Consider the following 19,796-nt stretch of genomic DNA (forward strand, 5'->3'; position numbering starts at 1 on the left):
GTATGCGGATTTGGGATGAACAGCATCAACAGGGTCCTGCAGCCGACACTAAATGGCCGCTGCAAAGGCCCGACTGGAATAACCAGGACCCGTTACACAGGGGTCATATGCAAGATCTGTGGACTATATTAGTCCAGGGTATTAGAGAATCTGTGCCGAGGGGGCAGAACATTGGAAAGGTGTTTAGTGAACACCAGAAAAAAAGATGAAACGCCCACAGAATGGCTAGAATGGCTTAGAAAGAATTTACAGTTATACTCAGGATTAGATCCCAACACCCCTGTAGGGGAGGCATTGCTAAAGACGCAATTTGTAGCAAAATCTTGGATAGATATTCGGAAGAAACTGGAAAAACTTGAGGACTGGCAAAATCGTGGATTAGATGAACTACTAAGGGAAGCTCAGAAAGTGTATGTCAGGAGAGAGGATGAAAAAGAGTGGAGGACTGTACGAATGATGGTTGCAGCAATCAGAGAAGGTACAGCTCAGAAATCCAAGAATCAAAGGGCAAAGTATAAGGGGCCTAGTCCTAAGACAAGACCCCTTAATAGCGAGACTACAACAGAACGGGGTGAGCTAATAGAATGTTTTTACTGTGGAAAGAAAGGGCACATTAAGTGGAACTGTAGGAAGAAAATGGCGGATGAGAGAATGTTTAAAGCGGAATAGGGGTGTCAGGGGCTCTTTTTGCTGGGGACCCAAAAAGGAGCAGAGCCCTTGATAAAATTGAAAGTGGGCCCCCAGCAGCAAGAAATTGAATTTCTTGTCGATTCCGGGGCAGAGCGATCTACCATACAAGCCTTGCCCAGGGGATGCAAAATATCCTCCGACACCATGCAAGTAATTGGGGCAAAAGGGGAGCCATTTCATGTTCCCGTTGTAAAGGGGGTAATTATCGAAACCGACTCCAAAATAGGAGTGGGAAATTTGCTTTTAGTTCCAGAAGCTGAATATAATCTCTTGGGGCGAGATTTAATAATCGAATTGGGTATCAATTTAGAAGTAATAGGGAAAGAAATTCGAATAAGATTATGTTCCCTCAAAGTGGAAGATGAAAATAAAATTAATCCTGAAGTATGGTATACGGAAGACTCAGTAGGGAAGCTGGACATAACACCCTTTAAAGTTAAAATTTCTAGTCCAGAAATACCCATTCGTGTAAAACAATATCCAGTATCCAAAGAGTGCCGAAGGGGATTAAAACCAGAAATAACTTTTGTTACTTACAAGACTAAGTCAAAATTTATTACACCTCCCAACTTATCTTCTCGAGGATGAGAGCCCTCATCTTAATGGGTGAGTGATTGTGCATTCTGGGTTACCCTTCTAAAGCTTAGGAATTTCTACGTCAGCTGTGTAGTAGCAATTCCGCTTGACATCTCAAATCTGCAAGCAACCAGTGTTAATGGAGCTTTAACTGGCTAGCCAAAAATAAACCTTGTTTGAGTAGATTATTTGTTTCACTTAATTTATAAGTCTCCCTAACATACGCACATACACAAAGACAAATGTCAACACCACTTTACCACTTTTGTATTTTATTGTGTAACTGAGATGGTTTCCTTTACATCAAATATCCTCAGTAGAAGAGGGGACATAGCACACAAATATCATAAAAGCACTGCATATTACTTTCACTGGAAACTAATTTTCTACATTAAATATGATGGATAGAAGTGATGCAGGATTATAAGACATAATACCATACACAGCTGTAGATTGACACAAACACCATTCAGAACAAGAGAGAGGAGGTGTGTGAGGTGCTTATCAGCCAGCAACAAGACTGTTTCTTTCCATAGTTTGGAAGATGACAACTGCATGCAAATGTGTGAAAGCATATTTTAGATTTCCTCTTTTACAGTTGTGATTATAGCCCAGTCTTGAAGAGGTAGCTCTGCCATCTGGAGCATCTAGCCAGTCTTGTGCAGAGAAGCTTTTTTTTTCTATTTTTTTAATTTTTTCTGTCAATGTTTTTACACCGCTGTTTCATTTAGTTACTTCTTTTTAGATTTTTTTTGAAAACAGAATTTTTACCCTTTTTAAAAATTTTAAATAGCAAACATTTTTAAACCAGGTGAATAATATAATTACATTCTAAGAAATGCTTACCCCTAGTTGCTTTTAGTGTTTTGTTCTATTAAGTGAAAAGATGAAAGCTTACAATTTCTTACAAGTGTAAGCATTATACTTTTTCCTTTTCTAATAGATCCAGACCAACAAAATGACTATTTCTGTCAAAACATCATTACTGAGCAAGAACCTCTTGCAACAGATGAACAAAGAGAATCATATGACAGAAATGTCCTAAATGCACAGTAAGTGCTCTTTTGAGCTGACTTGCTTGTGGTGGGAGGGACTGAAAATGCAATTAACAAATTGATTAAATCTTAGTAAATGAGTACCAGAACTCTCCTAAAATGCATAAGCTATTGTAGACAATTAAAAAAAAAAAAAACATTCATATACGCAGTCAGCTCCATTCACCACAGTATGTAAGATAATAATAAAAAAATCAAAAGTGAATTCTGTGAAAGATGAGGTGAAAAGTAGAGGTCAATGAAGTCAGGCCCACCACAGGTCTTTGAAAAGGCATGCAAGAGCGGCCCTATTCAAGTTTAGGAGTGGGGCGTGATCTCTATAGTTAATACTTCATTGAATTTTATGAAGCAGTATAGTAATAGCATAAAGATCATGACTGCGGTGTTGTTGTGGGTAATACCATAATTTGAGTATCCTATTGAATCTTCATAATTAATCAATAACAAAACATGCTCCTAGAAATCTATGTTGATCAATGGCACTTATTGTTAATGTACATGGTACATTTTGATGACTGTTACTAAACTAACTGTATGGTATTATGATTAGCACAGTCAGATTAGTTCCATAGGCAGGAAAGACATTAAGGGCAAGAGAAGCTAATGGAGGAGGTCATTGCTGTGTTACACCCAGGTGTGAGTACCGTTTAAAAGGGAATGGATGGAACAGGCATTGCAATACCTCAGAATAGTAAAAAATGAATGAACATTTTAAGATTGGTTGTAATCGTCTAATTATTATTATTTTTAAAGTTAAACAAATGCTTGAGTCATCACAAACTTACTTGGGGAGATTTAAGGCTTGATTCTAATCTTATTCACAGTAGGACCAAATTACTATAACTTCCCTGATTGTAGTGAAATTGCTCCTGATTCACAAGAGTAAGTGGCATAAGTGAGATTAGTCTCAGGACCACTGCTGTAGTTAGATTTTCTGCCAAAGCAGAGGTACAAACCATTTCATATATTGTCAGAAAATGAGAAAATCTGTTCCCATCCACTCAAAAAGTTTGAAATCTGATCTATATAAAAAAGTAGGCAAAACAGAATTGTAGAAATAGTACAACTATTCTGCCAAACATTTTGCCTATCACTTTGAAGACTGTATTACAAAAGCAATTTTAAGTGAATAATTATGAGTCCAGGAAACATGCTTGTTTTCACATTTCCATCTGTGTTTTCTGCTATAGTCATTATGAGTTAATGACTTAAAAGGTATAGTAATAAATAAAACAACATTGCTAGAGATACCTAAAAGAAAAAGACATTAAAAATAAATAAAAAAACCCAACAATTGACAAACAGTAATTCACAGCATTAAACATACCTTAGGAGCCCACATTTAAAGAGCCCTAAAGAAGTATAAAAAAAGCCTCATAAAAATTAGGAGTGCAAACATATACCTATTAAACAAAAATACCATAACAATGTAAATTTGAAATAAATTATAAGTAAAGAAAATAAAGTGATGTCATAGTTCACTACATTGTGAAACTTAATACCAGTCATAATGGTGAATCATACAGACCAGCACATATCTTCATTTTGGAGGCCTTTACACTTGCTTTAAATTCAGATTTGCAAACCTTCTACAATGTAACAATTTTTTTTTTGTTGGAATAAAACTTCTGAGACTAAAAAATCCAAACTGTCTTAAATGACACAACTGTTCTATATGCTGTTCTGCTGCAAGCAGTCTAGAGAAGGAAAGGAAGGGGGAAAGGAAGAGAGAGAGGAAGGAGGAAAGGGAAAGGACTTAGTTTATTGCTTATTCTATCTTTTTTCAAGATCCTGTGAGGATTGAGAATGTACGTTACACCCTTGTAAATATTAGGCAATCAACATTTCAGATCCCATTTTATGTCATTATCAGTAGGTTAATTTTATCACCAGGGTGCCCCTTCCCCCTTTCCCCAAAAAGGTCTTGGCAGTTTGCTATTTTCAGTCTTACCTCAAAATCCATTCACTAGAACCTTAAACAACATTATTAATTTATCTTACAAAACTACTAAAAATATTGCCTTCACCTGGAAATTTTTTCTTTTAATTTTCCTGTAAATGAAAACTTTTGTTAAAAATCTGTTAGAAGTTCACACAGCACTAAAAAAACAAACAAACAACAAAAAAGGTTTCTGTACAGTTGTTCCCATATTTACTCTTAAATTAAAAAAAATAAAATAAGGTAAGACAAAGGAAGGTTGATTACTGTACAGACTCACAGGTAACCTTTTTCATAATCCTGAATGTTTCACTAGGTTTTGCAACTCTGATACTGGACACCACTTCAATCTTGCTTCCACAGTACAAAAGAAGCTTTCAAAAAAATATATTCATCTTGCCTTGTTGAGCTGTCTTGGTGCATCAATTAATTGTTCACAGAACTGACATAGGTAATTCATAGCACCAAGCTGTTTGACCAGATAGGTTTCTAGTATCACACGTGCACACTCACACTTCTTTACTGGTTTAACTATGATCCTATGCAGATGTTTTATAAATTTGCTGTTTCAAGATTAAAAAAAAAGTGCATCAAGTTTATTTGTACATTCAAGTCACTTTCTAAGGCAAATTGTCTACTGTATTTACTCCCAACTGCTTTGGTATTTTGCTTCAGTTAATTGACAGTGGACATGGGTGTTTAAGCATGTGTTCTGACTAGAGTGAGTGGATTTTTACTGGGAGCATGCCTTAGACCAACAATTCTGCATGTTGAAAGACAAGGTTTAGAATTCTGAATAGGGTTCAGACTACATGCATATTTGGCCTATGATTGTTATGGTATGTCTGTATGCAGAGTTCAAATTAAAGTGAAAAACTGCTAATGAGCGTTTAGGTTGTACGTCCCTTCCTAGTCACATTTTGCTGCTTCTTTTTTTCCAGCTAACTTAATTCTTTAAAGTAAGGACCTCCTTTGTGATAGCTCAGACTGATAAAAATTTAAAACCTTTTCATGTGAGTGCATAAACAAACTGCAGTAAGTGATACAGCTATTGCCATGAGACTACTGGAGATCTAATTATTTATTACTTTCTTCTCCTACTCCTCTCTCTCTTTCTCTCCCTTTTTGTTTCTTTAGAGGGCAAATGCCTCTACCTGGCAGAAGTCAGCTGGGGATGCTTGTACATAGTTTCCAAATGTTCAGCAGAGATGAAACTGGATCTGTATTTTTGCATTAATTTGAACCCTACTATGGGAATGCTGTTATTTTCTTTAGCAATCAGCAAAGACTGAAAAATATTAGTGACTTGCATCACTGTGATACACTATAGCATTTTGCAGGCAAACAGTTCAGCAGTTGAAATAGATGGGTTCAATTTTTAGAAAAGGTGTTTTCAAACTGAAGAATTTCTGGAAACAAAGTTCAATCTTGTGGTGCATGGTCTTGTTCTTACAGTTCAATCTTGCATGCAGTAAAAGATTCATCTTGCATAACAACAGTGCTGCTGCTTGCCAAAACCATGATGTTGAGGTCTTGCTGTTTCTCATGGGTCTCTTGGTACCATTCCCTCATCACTTTTGAGTCATGGGTTGGGATTAAGGTCACCTGCAATATGAAACAGGAGAACTCCTGAGGAATGGACAAAAGAAACAACTGATAAGAAAAATGTCTTTGTAAGAAGTCCTGGCCAACAAGTATGATTCCCTTTTGGAAAGAGTGGATCTTTATGCAATAAATAAATAAATGGATTGAAATGGGAAGAATGGTTGATACACTGGAAGGCTGTGCTGCCATCCAGCAAGACCTGGACAGACTAGAGGACTGGTCAGAGAAGACCCTGATGAAATTCAACAAGGGTAAGTATAGGGAATAACCCCAGGCACCAGTACAGGTTAGGGGTGGACTTGCTGGAAAGCAGCATTGCAGAGAGGGACCTGGGAGTTCTAGTTGACAACAGGTTGACCATGAGTCAGCAATGTGCCCTTGTAAACAAGAAGGCCAACGGTATCTTGGAGTGCAATAAGGAAAGTGTGACCAGCAGGTCGAGGGACGATATTGTCCCCCTCTACTCTGCCCTGGTGAGGCTGTATCTGGAGTACTGCATTCAGTTCTGGGCTCCCCAGTTTAAGAAGGACAAGGAACTACTGGCAGGAGTCCAGTGGCGGGCTACAAAGATGATTAGGGGGCTGGAGCATCTTTCTTATGAGGAGAGACTGAGAGATCTGGGTCTGTTCAGCCTGGAGAAGAGAAGGCTGAGAGGGGATCTTATCAATATCTGAAGGGTAGATGTCAAGAGGATGGGACCAGACTCCTTTCAGTGGTGCCCAATGATAGGATGAGGGGCAATGGGCACAGACTGAAACATAGGAGGTTCCATCTGAACATGAGGAAAAACTTCTTTACTTTGAGGGTGACAGAGCACTGGAACAGGCTGCCCAGAGAGGTTGTGGAGTCTCCTCCTCTGGAGACATTCAAAACCTGCCTGGACACACTCCTGTGCAATCTCCTCTAGGTGAACCTGCTTTGGCAGGTGGATTGGACTAGATGATCTCCAGAGATCCCTTCCAACCCATCATTCTGTGATGTAGGTAAAATAAAATTACTGTAAAGAAGTAGTTTATCAAAAGTAAACTAAGGTTCTCTAAGGTGCTGAAATATAACTTTCCAGAGAAGCAGCAGTCTGTAGTCTGCACAGATAGCTCTTCAGACTATGGCCAAATATTTTGTTTACTTATTTATCATGTTGGAAAGGCACATGAAGTTTCCAAGTGTACATGATTACTATAGAAACCATGAAACATTCACTTTTCTTTCCTACTTACAAACTGCAAGGTTTCCAGACTTGCATCGTATATGATATAGCAACAAGATGAAATAGCCAAGCAGCTCTGTAAACCAGTTCCCAACTGTTTTATTCTCCAGAGACAGGTCAAAAGAGCCAAAAATGGGAGATCAGCTGAGTATGATGCAGCTCTGTGCTTCACTTGGGTGTCCTCTCACATTACTGGTGAACCAAGGTGCTCAGGCTGAGAACTGTCCCCAGCAGCAACTGCCCACTCTGGCTTCCTGTAGTTGCTTCCCAGAGAAGATTAAACTTCCAGGTAAAAATATTAGTGAAGAGCCTACCTGCATGTTACTCTCCCACTGGGCCTTGCCCTCCAGCAGGGAGTCCAGAACAGCCCTGCTTGGCTCCTCGGCCGCAGAATCATTTCCGCTCACTACATAGTAGGATGACCGCACCTTCTTAAAAAACTCAACATCCACGTTCTTGCTATTGCTGTGGTTGGGAATATACACCAGATCCAAATACACTGGGGGTCCTGGAGGCACTGCCATAGACTTTGCTGACTTACTATTCCCAGGTCCTTTGGAAATCAAACAAAAGAACATATCACAGGCTGGTAAAAAACATACAATTATAATTACCACTATAACTGCTGAGATTATATTCTTAAAATTGCTAGTGTTGGTTAAGCATTGTACAGCTACAATTGTGCTTCTGCATCCCTGAAACAATTATGGCATTGCCATTCTACATCTAATGACATGTTCCAGATTTGTTGTATGCCAATTATGATTGTACTAGGAGGAAAAAAAAGGAATAAAAGTAACTAACTATATCATATGATAAAAACTCACTATATAATATAATAAAGCCAGGAAAGTTCAATGCAATTGTCTAGTGTGACCTGCCATTCATCATAGGGTAATATGCCAAATAAGCACCATAATATGACAAAATTTCCTGAATTAGTGTTTCTAACTATCGGGTATTTTACAAAAGCTTTTACCATTATTCATAATAAAAAATCTGTGATACATCTTTCTGACATCTTCCTGAATTGTGGATACCAACACTGGCTAAAATATTAGACATTATAGTTTACACTTAAATGTCATCAAATAGAACCTTGTCTTCAGCTCTAGCGTATATCTGAGAACTATGCTTCAAGGAAGAACAATCTAATATAAAAATAAAGAGCTGGAGAAATGTACAGCATGAGGAACTGTACCGCTGCTTTGAAAAGCATCTACTAACAGAGATATGCAAACGATGGTGTAAGAAAAGAACAGCGGACCACTTAAAAGTGAGAAGCTACAGATAGCTGGATGCTCGTTTGCTTGTACTGAATCCTAGACCTTTTCTGGGCCTGGAAAAGCAAGTCCTGTGGTGACACAGCACTCCAGAAAGAATTGAGTCAGACAATGGGACTCATTTTAAAAATAGTCTCATAAACAACTGGGCCAAAGAACATGGCATTGAATGGATCTATCATATCCCCTATCACGCACCAGCCTCTGGGAAGATTGAGCAATACAATGGCTTGTTAAAAACTACTCTGAAGGCAATGGGAGGTGGAACCTTTAAAAACTGGGATAAGCATCTGGCACAAACCACCTGGTTAGTTAAAACCAGGGAACCAATCAATCAAGCTGGTCCTCCTCAGTCAGACCTTTTACACACAGTAGAAGGGGATAAAGTCCCTGTGGTGCATGGAAGGAATATGTTAGGAAAAGCTGTCTGGGTTGTTCCTGCTTTGGGCAAAGGTAAACCCATTTGTGGGATTGTTTTTGCTCAAGGGCTTGGATGTACTTGGTGGGTGATGCTGAAGGATGGTGAAGTCCGATGTGTAACTCAAGGGGTGAGGTGAGACTCTGGGTGAGAATACTCACTTTCAAAGTTTATTATGTTAATTGCTGCTTGATAGTAACAGTGTTCCTTAAGTGTCTTTCAGGTTGATGCAGTGGTGGTGATGAACCCTGAGCTAGCTTCATCGAGTGGCATCCAATAACTTCCCTGAGACTGACATTTCTGATCTGCAAATTCATGGGCACAAACTGAACCAGATTACACACCATCTCTCCTGCCTAGAGAGACTGCTGTGACAGACAGAGACCTGCAGTCACCTGCAGTCATGAACCAGTGATATACATATTTTTGTGTGTGTGTATATACATTTGAAGACAGGCAGAAAGCAGTAGTGATTTGCATATGATGTAAATGATATGGAATAAGAGGTGGAATGTCCTGGTTTTGTTTAAAACAAGACCAGTTCTCTTTTAGTGAATTTTCCTTTCAGCTAAGTTCTTCTAAGCAACTGCACTTCTCTGAATTTGGCTGCATGCTTTTTCAGACACTGTCTGCTCTGGAGCTGATAACGGTAGCAATGGCATGCAGAAGAGACCCAGGTTTAGACTTATTGCTATGGCAGCCAAGGTTACTGATAAATTTTGCACGTCCCGTGAGTGAGAGGGGTGTATTTGCAAGGAGAGGCAGACAGAACAGGTGACTAAAATTGACCGAGTATTCCATCCCATACATGTCATACACCCTGTAAATGTGGGAGATTACAAGGGTCTCGCTCTCTTTGACTGTGGCCAGCATCTGAAGAGGACCCTGCCTGTTGTGCCTGTGATCCAAGGCCTGGTTCCAGACCCTGATTCCTGAATCCAGTTCCGGTTTACTGGAACAGCCCAGGACTTCTGGGTGCCTGCCCTGCAACCAATGGAGCCACGCCAGCTCCACTGCAGGCAATGCTGCGCTACCCCGGGAAATTCAAGATTGGTTTTGTATATTTTGTATTATTTTCTCTATTTATTAGTCGCATTAGTAAAGCATTTTTAACTTTTCCAACTTGCAAGTCTCTTTCCCTTTTCCTCCTATTACCTTTCCTTGGTGAGGAGGGCGGGGAGTTAACAGAAAGCATCTGCGATGGTTTATTGTCACCCTGCAGTAAACGGTGACAAACACTCTCTAACAAGATCTGCCATAAAATAACATATTAGCACAATGCCTCCTTCAGTAATCTCGTTCATATTTTATTACTACTCAAAATACACAACAGTCATTCCAAATGAAATTTATTTTCTGTATATTTATTCATCACTGATGGCATAAGACTTTAATTGGATTATGTGATATACATGATCAGCTCACTGAAACTGTTTTTGTTATCATTTTTCTAAAATACTCTTTTTAAAATCCAGCAAAGTAATGAAACCATCCAATTGCCTCTCACAATATTAAATTGCATTATTTTATGTTAAGAGTATTGCACCTACATGATTCTTACAATGAATAAAGTGGTTCACTTTAATACTGATTGCACTTCACTTACAAAAGTGGTACTTTTAATTTTATTAGTTGGTTAACAATTAAGACAGGTAATATTAAGTTCTTTATATTTGATGTAATCTCTAATACTTTACATCTGAGCAAACTGATATATCAGGTTTCTCAGAATGCTAAAGTTAATTCAGCCAATTAATTTAAACATGGCCTTAACACACCATATTTATATTTAAAACATGGACTGACTTTGAGGGTGTGGCAGTTGCACAACTCCCTCCCCCTTCCCCCATGAGATCAGGAGCTTTCAATAGGGCAGTCGATGGTTCTTTAGCACTTTTTATGCCCCACTGTGCATGTCCTCAGGTACACACCTAGGTTGGTGCCAAAGTGCAGACAGTCATGTCCCCCCACCCCAAGGCAGGGTGACACCTCACATTCACCTCCTCATGGCTGGGGGACCAGGAGAGTCAATAGACAGGGTCCTCAGCAAAGAAGGTGCCCATAGAAGCTGAGAAGCTTCAGGACCATGCTTGTAATGACCACAGGCAGATCCACCAGGCTATAAAATGGGGCCCCCACCAAAGACCCCTTTTGAGTGGTCTTCTTGGAGCAGCGGGTCTGTGAACTGAGCCTTCCCCTTAGAGTGGGATGCCATCTAAGGAGACTTCCTGGGTTTGAGTGCCCTCGCCTCCTCTTTGGTGAGTGATTTTCCTTCTGGATATATCCTTGAGTGAGCCCTTGCCCACCACAAGCAAGCGATTATTTTCTGCTGGGTACCCTTGAGTGAAAGAGGACTCATGTTCTGGTTTTAATGAGTGAATGTGTGCTGAGAATCCTCATGATTTTTATGTGGTTGTACAACAACGATAACAACAATAATAATAATATCCTCAACTGGTATCCAAACCTGTATTTTATAATGTTGTTGGAGTGCTAAATAATTTGGATAACCCCCGTTTCTAGTTGGTTTCTTGGCAAAACTGTTTTGGCTAGAATAAAGTTGGTTTGGAGCTTGTTGCCTGCCTAAATTGACTTTTGGGGTGCGTAGATGACAGGGGGTTTGCTATAAACCATTCTCAGCTGATATAAAGGCAATTAATTCACTGTAACAACTAACAAAATCTTAACATTAGGGAACTCCTATGTCTTTACCTGTGGTTGCAGTCTTTGCTGACTTGGATGTTGTTGTATTTGCTGCATTCTTGGTGTCCTTATCTTTCTCTTCCACTCGAGACTTTACTTCTGGATTAGAGACATTTTTGGTTCCCTTCTCCACAGACTCCTTCTTTTTTGGGGAAACTGTTTTGGAAATTTTGTCTAAAGATTCTTTTACAGCTGGTTTTGGTGAAACCACTTGTTTTGATTTACCATCACTTTTTTTAACAGGAGAAGGTGACTTGGTCTTAGTACCCTGCTTTTTTGTCTTTGTCTTTTCTTTTATGTCCTTCCTCAAAGGTTTACCCAAATTCTGATTGGTGGGCAAAGTCTCTGGATCAACCATGGAGACATCAGGATGCCTAGGGGAAGGGCTGTGATCCTGCATTGGGACAGGTGGCGGGTCAGTTTGTTTGTATGTAATTGTCTTGTCTGTTGGAATGGTTTCTGACTCATCTTCTGAGTCAATGTTAGCATCTGCAGTGATGGAAGGGCATTCCTCAGTCTCAGGGGGAACATCTGAATCAGTCTGAGACTCACTCATGGATGTGGGAGGGGTTTCATCACACTGTCGCCCAGAAGGTGGCTGGGCTCCCCCAGATTGAGTTAATGGCTTCTCTTGATCTTGAGACTGTTCTTCACTTGCAAACCACTCAAGGGGATTTGGGTTGATAAATGAGGGTGAAAGTTCAGTTTTAGGATGTTTATATTCACAGGAGGACACAAGGCATAAGTCAACATCTTGATGGGATTCTGATAACGATTTTCCTGGAGTAAAATGTGTATTTGCTTCATAGGAATAGCTAGTAGCTTCAGATGATCTGGTGGATTTCCCAGTTGTCTCAAATGAGTAATCTGTGGCTTCAGGTGATCTGGTAGCTTTCCCAGTTCTCTCATAGGAATAATCTGCGACCTCAAGTGATTTGGTGGTTTTCCCAACTATCTCATAGGAATAATCTGTGACTCTTGGTGACCTCGTGGTTTTCCCTGGCATCTCACAAGAATAATCTGTGGCCTCAGGTGACCTAGTATCTTTCCCTGTTATATCATAGGAATAATCTGTGGCTTGAGGTGATCCAGATTTTGCAACTGCCTCATAGGAATAGCTAATACCCTCTGGTGACCTAGTAATTTTCTTTGGGGCCTTGTAAGAACAACTAAGTTCTTCTGGTGACCTGCTGCTTTTCTCTGAATCTTCTTTTTCTGGGCTAATTAAATGTTCTGGACTGTGCTTTGTTAGGGGTTCCTGGTAACCAAATGCTTTGACAGAGGACACTTGCAGCAATAACAAAGATGTGTGACTAGCTGTTACCACTTCCGTGACTGCAGGAGGTGAATCTGGAAAACTAGGAGAGTACAGAGGAGAAGATTCCCTTGGAGTTAATGGAGATAGGTCAGACTTTGGTGACAGCTTTTCTCCTAGGCTCTGCACCTTTTCTGAGGTAAAAGAAGAATGTAGTGACATATCTCTGGGTGGAACAGCACTTAAAAAAGTTTCTTCTGGCAGTGGTGAAGTTAACTGGGAAGGTGTATGAGCTGATGAAGTTGAGGATGAAACTTCAATTTGAGCAACTGAAATAATTTCTGAAATGTCCTTCTCCTGACAGTAATATGACTGCTCCACAGGGAAAATCTTCCGTGTAAAAATAGGCTCCTGTATATCTGAAGGGCTATAATCTACTTCTGTTGGTCCATTTTCAGATATATGGTGTATACTAGTGTCAACAATAGGATAGTCTGGAGATTGCCTACTAAAGTCCATTGCTAAAGACTGCTCAGGGGACTTCTGATCATATTCTACTGACATAGTTGATTGCTCAGGAGATCTGTGATCGTGCACTGGGGTTCTTGATTTTGTGGCTTTAGGTGAGAAATCTGGTGGAGAAATTGACATGGGCCTTGGGCACTCTTCCTTAGATGGAGACATGTCTGTTTCCTGAAATGTTGTTGGTGTTTGTACAACTGACACTGAAAGGGAATCATCAACTTCAGTAGAGTGGGGGGATCCAACCTCAGCATGCAAAGAAGGAGATACATCATCAGTAGTTGGTTCTGGAAATGAACTAGTAGCAACAGATGCTGTAGAGACAGAAGCTACTCCTTCTATATGGGAATAGGTGTCTTCTGCTACAACCTCATCAACTGGAGTTGCAGACTTGTCAGAAACAGTGCCTTCAGAAATTGACATTTTGGTGTCTTCTTTTAAGGAACCGAACTGACCGATATCTATTTGAGTAGGTGAGAGCTCACCTGCTAACTTCCGCTCATCCAAGACCAGTGAAGACTGGAAGCTACTGGGCTCTCTATCCTCCATCTTCTTTTCTAGGCTGAAGCCTTTCTTAATTACCGTAAACTCTATGCTTTTTTCATCTTGTTTTTCTTGGAAAAGGCCCACAGAGCTGGCTTCAGAAGCTGGGCTCATCTGAACAGGTGATTTTTCTTTTTCAGGTTTCCCCTCAGAAGGACTTCCATAATCTCTGGTGAGAGACTTTACATCAGCACTCAAAAGCATTTCATAAGTGGTCTCTGAACCTATCAGTGGTGGACTCCATAGAGGCGAGAGAACCTTTTCAATAGGAGATTCTGAATCTGGCACAGGCTCATCCATAGGGCTTATTCTGGGTTTTGCAGACTCATCTTTGACTTCACTGAGTTCAAAGCTAACAGGAGCTTCTGTTGACTTTTCACTGGTTTCAGAGGGAAGCTGACTGGATTTTTCATCAGTGGGAGACTGATAATAAGGTGTGTGGCCAGCACTACCGGCAGCAGACTGTGAGGGGTATGCTACTTCAAACGTTTTATCTTCAGGGCTTGCACAGTGTTCTTTGTCAACTTCTTGATGTACATCAGGCAATGTAGCAATGGTGACAGGCTCAGTCGAGATCTTGATCTCCTTGGGAGTGAGCAAAAAGTTCACACTGCGTTCACTCAGTGGTGTTTTGGCAATGGGTGATGGAGGGGGCAAACTTTCAGCTGGACTCTTGTCTGGACTATGTTTTCCACCATCTTCTGGATAGGGTTCTTTGATTTCTAATTTGGAGGCGCCTTGGATTTCACTTCCTTTTTGCCAATATACATTTTGAAATGCAGATTTGCAGAATTTGTCATCCTCTAAAGAAGAAGGTGGTGAGATGGTAGAAGCTGAGACATTATAGTCTTTGCCTTCTGTGGCCTCTGTTTTGGATCCTTCTGATAATCCTCTAAAAGCATCTGGAAGTGGAAAAAGTTCAGGTCTAGCAAATTCTTGAGAGTACAGTGATGTCTCATACTTGGTAATGTTCACATATGCTTGAGAGGGTGACTCACTTTCCTCATTGTTAGTTTCATCACTCATGACATCCCGCAGCGTAGACATTTCATCCGTTGGAGTTGGTTCACTGGATATTTCGATGGTAGACTGTGTATAACCTGAAGTAACAGTGAATTCCTCAGGCTGACCTTCTCTATCTTCATCAGAAACAGTGGCTTCACTTTCTGAACCAGTAAGTAATGTTTCATCATGGACAGAAGAGGCCAATTCAACTGCTGGAGACTGAGGGTCTGAGTATTTTGTTGGTGTAATTATGAGTAGGCCACATTTATCTTCAATTTCACCACCTTCTGCAGCTTTGTCTACCACAGCCATCACATGATCTGTTTCTGTTTTTTCAGTCTCCTCTTCATCTCTGTTTTCTGCTTTGTCTTCCTCCTCTTCTTCAGTCTCTTCAGTTTCTGCCTTTTCTACTGTTTTTTCCCTGTCTTCCTTAGCCCGTTCATCTGATGCTTCATCATCTGCCTTTTCAATATATTTTTTGGCTTTAATGTTAGCATCTGCTTCAGCCAATATTTCTTCTGAACTCTCTTCCATTTTTATTGCTTTCTCCATATCTGGTTTTGTGGTGTCCAGTGGTGTCTTTACTTCCTCATCTTCACCTTGTTCTTCAGCTTCTTCTGTCTCTGCCTTTTCCTCATAATCTCCTGCTTCATATGCTTCTTCCAAGCCAGTTCCCTCATCTTCAAACTTTTCATTGTCATCAACCTTGTGCTTTTCCACAGGTTCCAATTCTTCAGGTGTTTGTTCACACTCACCCTCAGCCTCTGTGGTAGTTATGCCTTCATCAGAGGACTCGGCAGGTCCTTCAATATCTAATTTTTGTTTTTGGACTTCAAAGGCCTCTTTTGAGACTTCAAATACCTCTTTTTGTTCTGTGCCAGTGAGTTTCAGTTCATCCTCTACAAGTGCAACTTGAGGTTTTGTTTCTTTTGTTGTTTCTACTTCTTCAGCTTTTAGTTCCTCAAAATCCGTTGTTAAGTCCTCTGGTGAAGACATAAGGGATCTCTCCACTTCAAGTTCTTTTCCACTAGCTGTAATTTCTGCAGCTGCTACAGTTGTGGCAGTGGGTCCAACTGCTGCAAGGGCAGCTTGTGCTCCACTGACTTTGATCTCCTTCTTCAGTGTCTTAACTTTTCTTTTTTCCTTTGGCTTTCCAGTAGGTGCTGCTTCATTTTTATGAGGTTCCTCCTTGTTTTGTGGTTTAGGCTTTGCTGCTGGCTTTTTTAATTCAGTCAAAGAAGCAGTTGTCTTCTTGGTTTCTTTATAAACCTTTTTGATGTCCTTTTTGGCTTCTTTTTCTTCCTTCTCTTCTTTTTTACCTTCTTTTTTAACTTCCTTTGGTGGAGCTTCTTTTTTTATTACCTTCTTATTTACCTTCTCTTCCTTTTTCACCTCCTTTTTAACTTCTTGCTTGATCTCTTCTTTTTTTGTTTTTTCCTCTTTTTTGATGGGTGTTTTTTCCTCTTTTTTAGAAACCTCTTTATTTGGTTTTTCTTTTTCCTCTTTCTTTTCTTCAGGTTTTGCTTTGACTTCCCTTTTCACTGGCTTCTCCTTTGCCACTTTTGGTTTTACATCTCTAACTTGCTTTTCAGGAGTTTTTACTAATTGCTGCTCTTTACTAGTTATGTCTTTTTCTGCCCCTATAGGTTTGATCTCTCCTTTTGCTGGTTTGTCTTTTTTAACTGGAACTTTTTCTTTGCTTTCCAGTTTCTGAAGCTTTTCCAGTGCTGGACTAGGCTTTGCAGGCTCTGGTGTTTCTTCTTTAGATTCCTTTCTGACAGGCTTGCTTGGTGTCTTTGCAGCAGGCTTCAGACTCTCCTTGCTGTCTGTTTGTTGTTTCAACTTGGCTTGTTTCACAGCTGGACTAGCAATGTTCCCAGTTAGGTCTTTTTGTGTAACTGTTGGTTGTTTAAGGAAATCTAGGTGTTTGAGTTTTTCCAGTCCTTCTAGAACATTATATTGGGTGCTGTTTCCAGGAAACAGAACTCGGATTATTTTTTCTGCAGGATTAGCTGGATGCCACACAATCAGGCATGAGACAGAGGTGAAATAGGATAATAGAATGTCTAGTTCTTGGGCATTTGGTACCAGGAACTCAGTTTTATCTTTGCTAGTATCATTCCACTGTTGCATAAAATATAGCATCTGTTTGCTATTTTTGACAGGATTAAGCACATACATCTCAAGTTTGCCAACTCCCATTTTCTGAAATAAAATGATGGGGTCAATGGTATTTCCTTCATTTCTGAAAAGAGATTCTGGTTTCATAGACAATTTATTTAAATATTGGAGAGTAAAACAAGCTTCTTCTACACTCCTTTTTACTCTAAAGTTAGGATCCAGGTTTTTCAGGTTCTCAGGTACATTAAGGAATACAACTCCTAAATCAGGTGAGATCAGATTTTTCATCCAGTCACTGTTGGTAGTAGACCCTTGGGACTGTTCCTCTTCTAATTCGGCTATCTTTCGCTGAAGCATGCTATTGATTCCTGGCAGGTTATCATCTCCAATGTGTGTGAGTAGAATGGAATCTACCCTGTCCAAGTGCCGGATAAGTTTCCAAAAGCAAGATTTTCTTTCAGATCCTCCATTGATAAGCATATTGAATCCATTCACTGCAAACAACGCGGAGTCCCCTCTTCCACCTGGGAAAATATAACAGCAGGGTTTGGAGAGTTTCAAGAAGCCTCCTGAAGTTGGAGGTTCCAAAATGTCAAAGGGTGATGGCACTTCTACTGATTCTGACAGATACTCCTTGAATTCAGAGAGTCCTTCCATTTCAGGCAATATGGAAGTTGAGTTGAGTTTAATGTTAATAAAGTCTTGAAGGTTGTGTCTGTCAAGGTTGGAATTTTTCCAGTCTCCTTCCTCAGGACAGAAAAGATTTAAGCTGGCTTTGTTGGCAGGGTGTGTGGTGCTCAATAATTCACCAATCTAGGGTTGTAAAACAAAAACACAAGAAGATACATGCAAATTCATTTTTTAATGACAATTAATGTCAGGACATAATATTTCCTGATCGGATAGATAAAACCTTTTTCATTCACTTCTGCACTGTTGACTACCCATCCTAGAAGGTAAAGGAACCTGTTAGCACAACTAGTTTACTACCTTATTTTTTTTTCAGTACAAAGGAGCAACTTATGAGGAAAGGTCCCTTCCTCATTGCCCAAAGGAAGACAGCACTCCAAGGTTTACCTTTCCCTCCTCTACCCTTTGCAGGAGGACAGTACAAGCTTTTACATTTAGATGGGATGAGGACTATGAGGCTAATGCTGCCAGAGCTGCTACTGTCTTTGCCATTGGCTCATTAGTCTCCTTGCTGCCCCCACCCATCCAGAAGAGCCAGCCAAATATCTATGGAAACAGCACATCCTCTTAACAGTCAGAGAATAACTGCAGCCCAGAGGAGACCAGCATCCTCCCAGGGCAGCTGTCTTCCTCACCCTCTCCTCACACAAGATGTATTCCATGACACCATCATTACTACAGTTCTTTCTGCAGGCTGGCTCCTGACTCCCAGACTGCAGGACAGTTTTCCAGCACACTAAGAAATTATTTATTGCATCAAAAATCCAAACAGCTGCAAGTTTTTTATTTGTGAGATTGTGAGGTATATATATTTATATAAGTTCTGTTGTGTTGGTTTTGGCTGGGATAGAGTTAAATTTCTTTACAGTAGCTTGTATGGGGCTATGTTTTGGGTTTGGATGTTTTAGTTACTGCTGAGCAGTGCTTACACAGTGTCAAGGCCTTTTCTGCTTCTTACACCACACTGCCAGCAAGCAGGCTGGGGGATGCACAAGAAGTTGAGAGGGGACACAGATGGGACAGATGACCTCAAGTGACCAAAGGGATATTCCATACCATATGACATCACACTCAGAAATAAAAGCTGGGAAAAGAAGAAGGAAGACAGGGAACGTTCGGAGTGATGGCGCTTGTCTTCCCAAGCAACCCTTACATGTGATGGAGCCCTGCCTTCCTGGAGACGGCTGAACACCTGCCTGCCAATGGGAAGCGTTGAACAAAGTCCTTATTTTGCTTTGCTTGTGTGCACAGCTTTTGCTTTCCCTATTAAACTGTCTTTGTCTCAAGCCACGAGTTGCCTCACTTTTACCCTTACAATTCTCTCCCCCATTCCTCTGTGGGGTATTGAGCAAGCAACTGTGTGGTGCTTAGTTGCCAGCTGGGGTTAAACCATGACAAACATATATAAAAATGCATATTATACAATTTTATACAGTATATGATATATTTATAATGCTTTATATATATAGTTTTATAAATAAAAAAATAAAATCAGGGTTAAAGAAGGAGCCAGAAAAAAAGTGTTAAGGTTAAAAATGGTCTTGTCATTAATTTGATTTGAAACTCATAGACTGCAAAAGTAAAAATATAGAATAACTCCATTAATTTTGACAGTGTTTGATAACATGTTAGTACCAAAACCAGTTACTGAAATAAAGGCATAGAAAACAAAAGGTTCTTTGCCATAGTATGAAAAGCTATTGTTCTGTTCCAGTCTGAAGTAAAAAAAAAATATTTGATGGTTCCAGATTAGTACACAAAAAAGATGAAAAAGTATGATTTATTTTATACCTTCTCCCAGTTCCACAGATACTTTGATGCTGGGACAGAAATTAGTAAGGCTCATTTGCAGAGCTTTAAACTAGACTCGAAGGGGGATGGGGTTGTGGCTGGGCTTGCATCAGTGGGACAGCACTCTAGGGTTGATGAAGACCAGGAGGCCTCCCATACGCCTAGGGTAGAATCAGTGTGCTCAGCTCACTCCCTGAAATGCCTGTACACCAATGTGTGCAGCATGGGGAATAAGCAGGAGGAGTTAGAAACCTGTGTTTAGTCAGGAGTTTATGATCTGGTGGCAATTACAGAGACATGGTGGGACAGCTCACATGACTGGAATGTGGTCATGGATGGCTATATCCTTTTCAGTGAAGACAGCCCAGCCAGGCGTGGTGGTGGAGTTGCTCT

General features: G+C 40.2%; 1 protein-coding gene across 1 annotated transcript in view; it reads right to left on the bottom strand.

Moving 5' to 3' along the window:
* Positions 1-1,927: 1,927 nt before the first annotated feature.
* Positions 1,928-19,796, bottom strand: part of LOC135577068 (microtubule-associated protein 1B-like) — a 116,597-nt gene continuing 98,728 nt past the window's right edge. Inside the window, exons 6-8 of the mRNA XM_065044728.1 lie at positions 11,486-17,735; positions 7,387-7,625; positions 1,928-5,865 (exon numbers count right to left, since the gene is read on the bottom strand). Of these exons, the coding sequence (XP_064900800.1) occupies positions 5,710-5,865; positions 7,387-7,625; positions 11,486-17,735 (6,645 nt within the window). The 3' untranslated portion in view covers positions 1,928-5,709. The remainder of the gene's footprint in view (positions 5,866-7,386; positions 7,626-11,485; positions 17,736-19,796) is intronic.

This window comes from Columba livia, chromosome W, assembly GCF_036013475.1.
Source record: "Columba livia isolate bColLiv1 breed racing homer chromosome W, bColLiv1.pat.W.v2, whole genome shotgun sequence".
NCBI lineage: Eukaryota > Metazoa > Chordata > Aves > Columbiformes > Columbidae > Columba > Columba livia.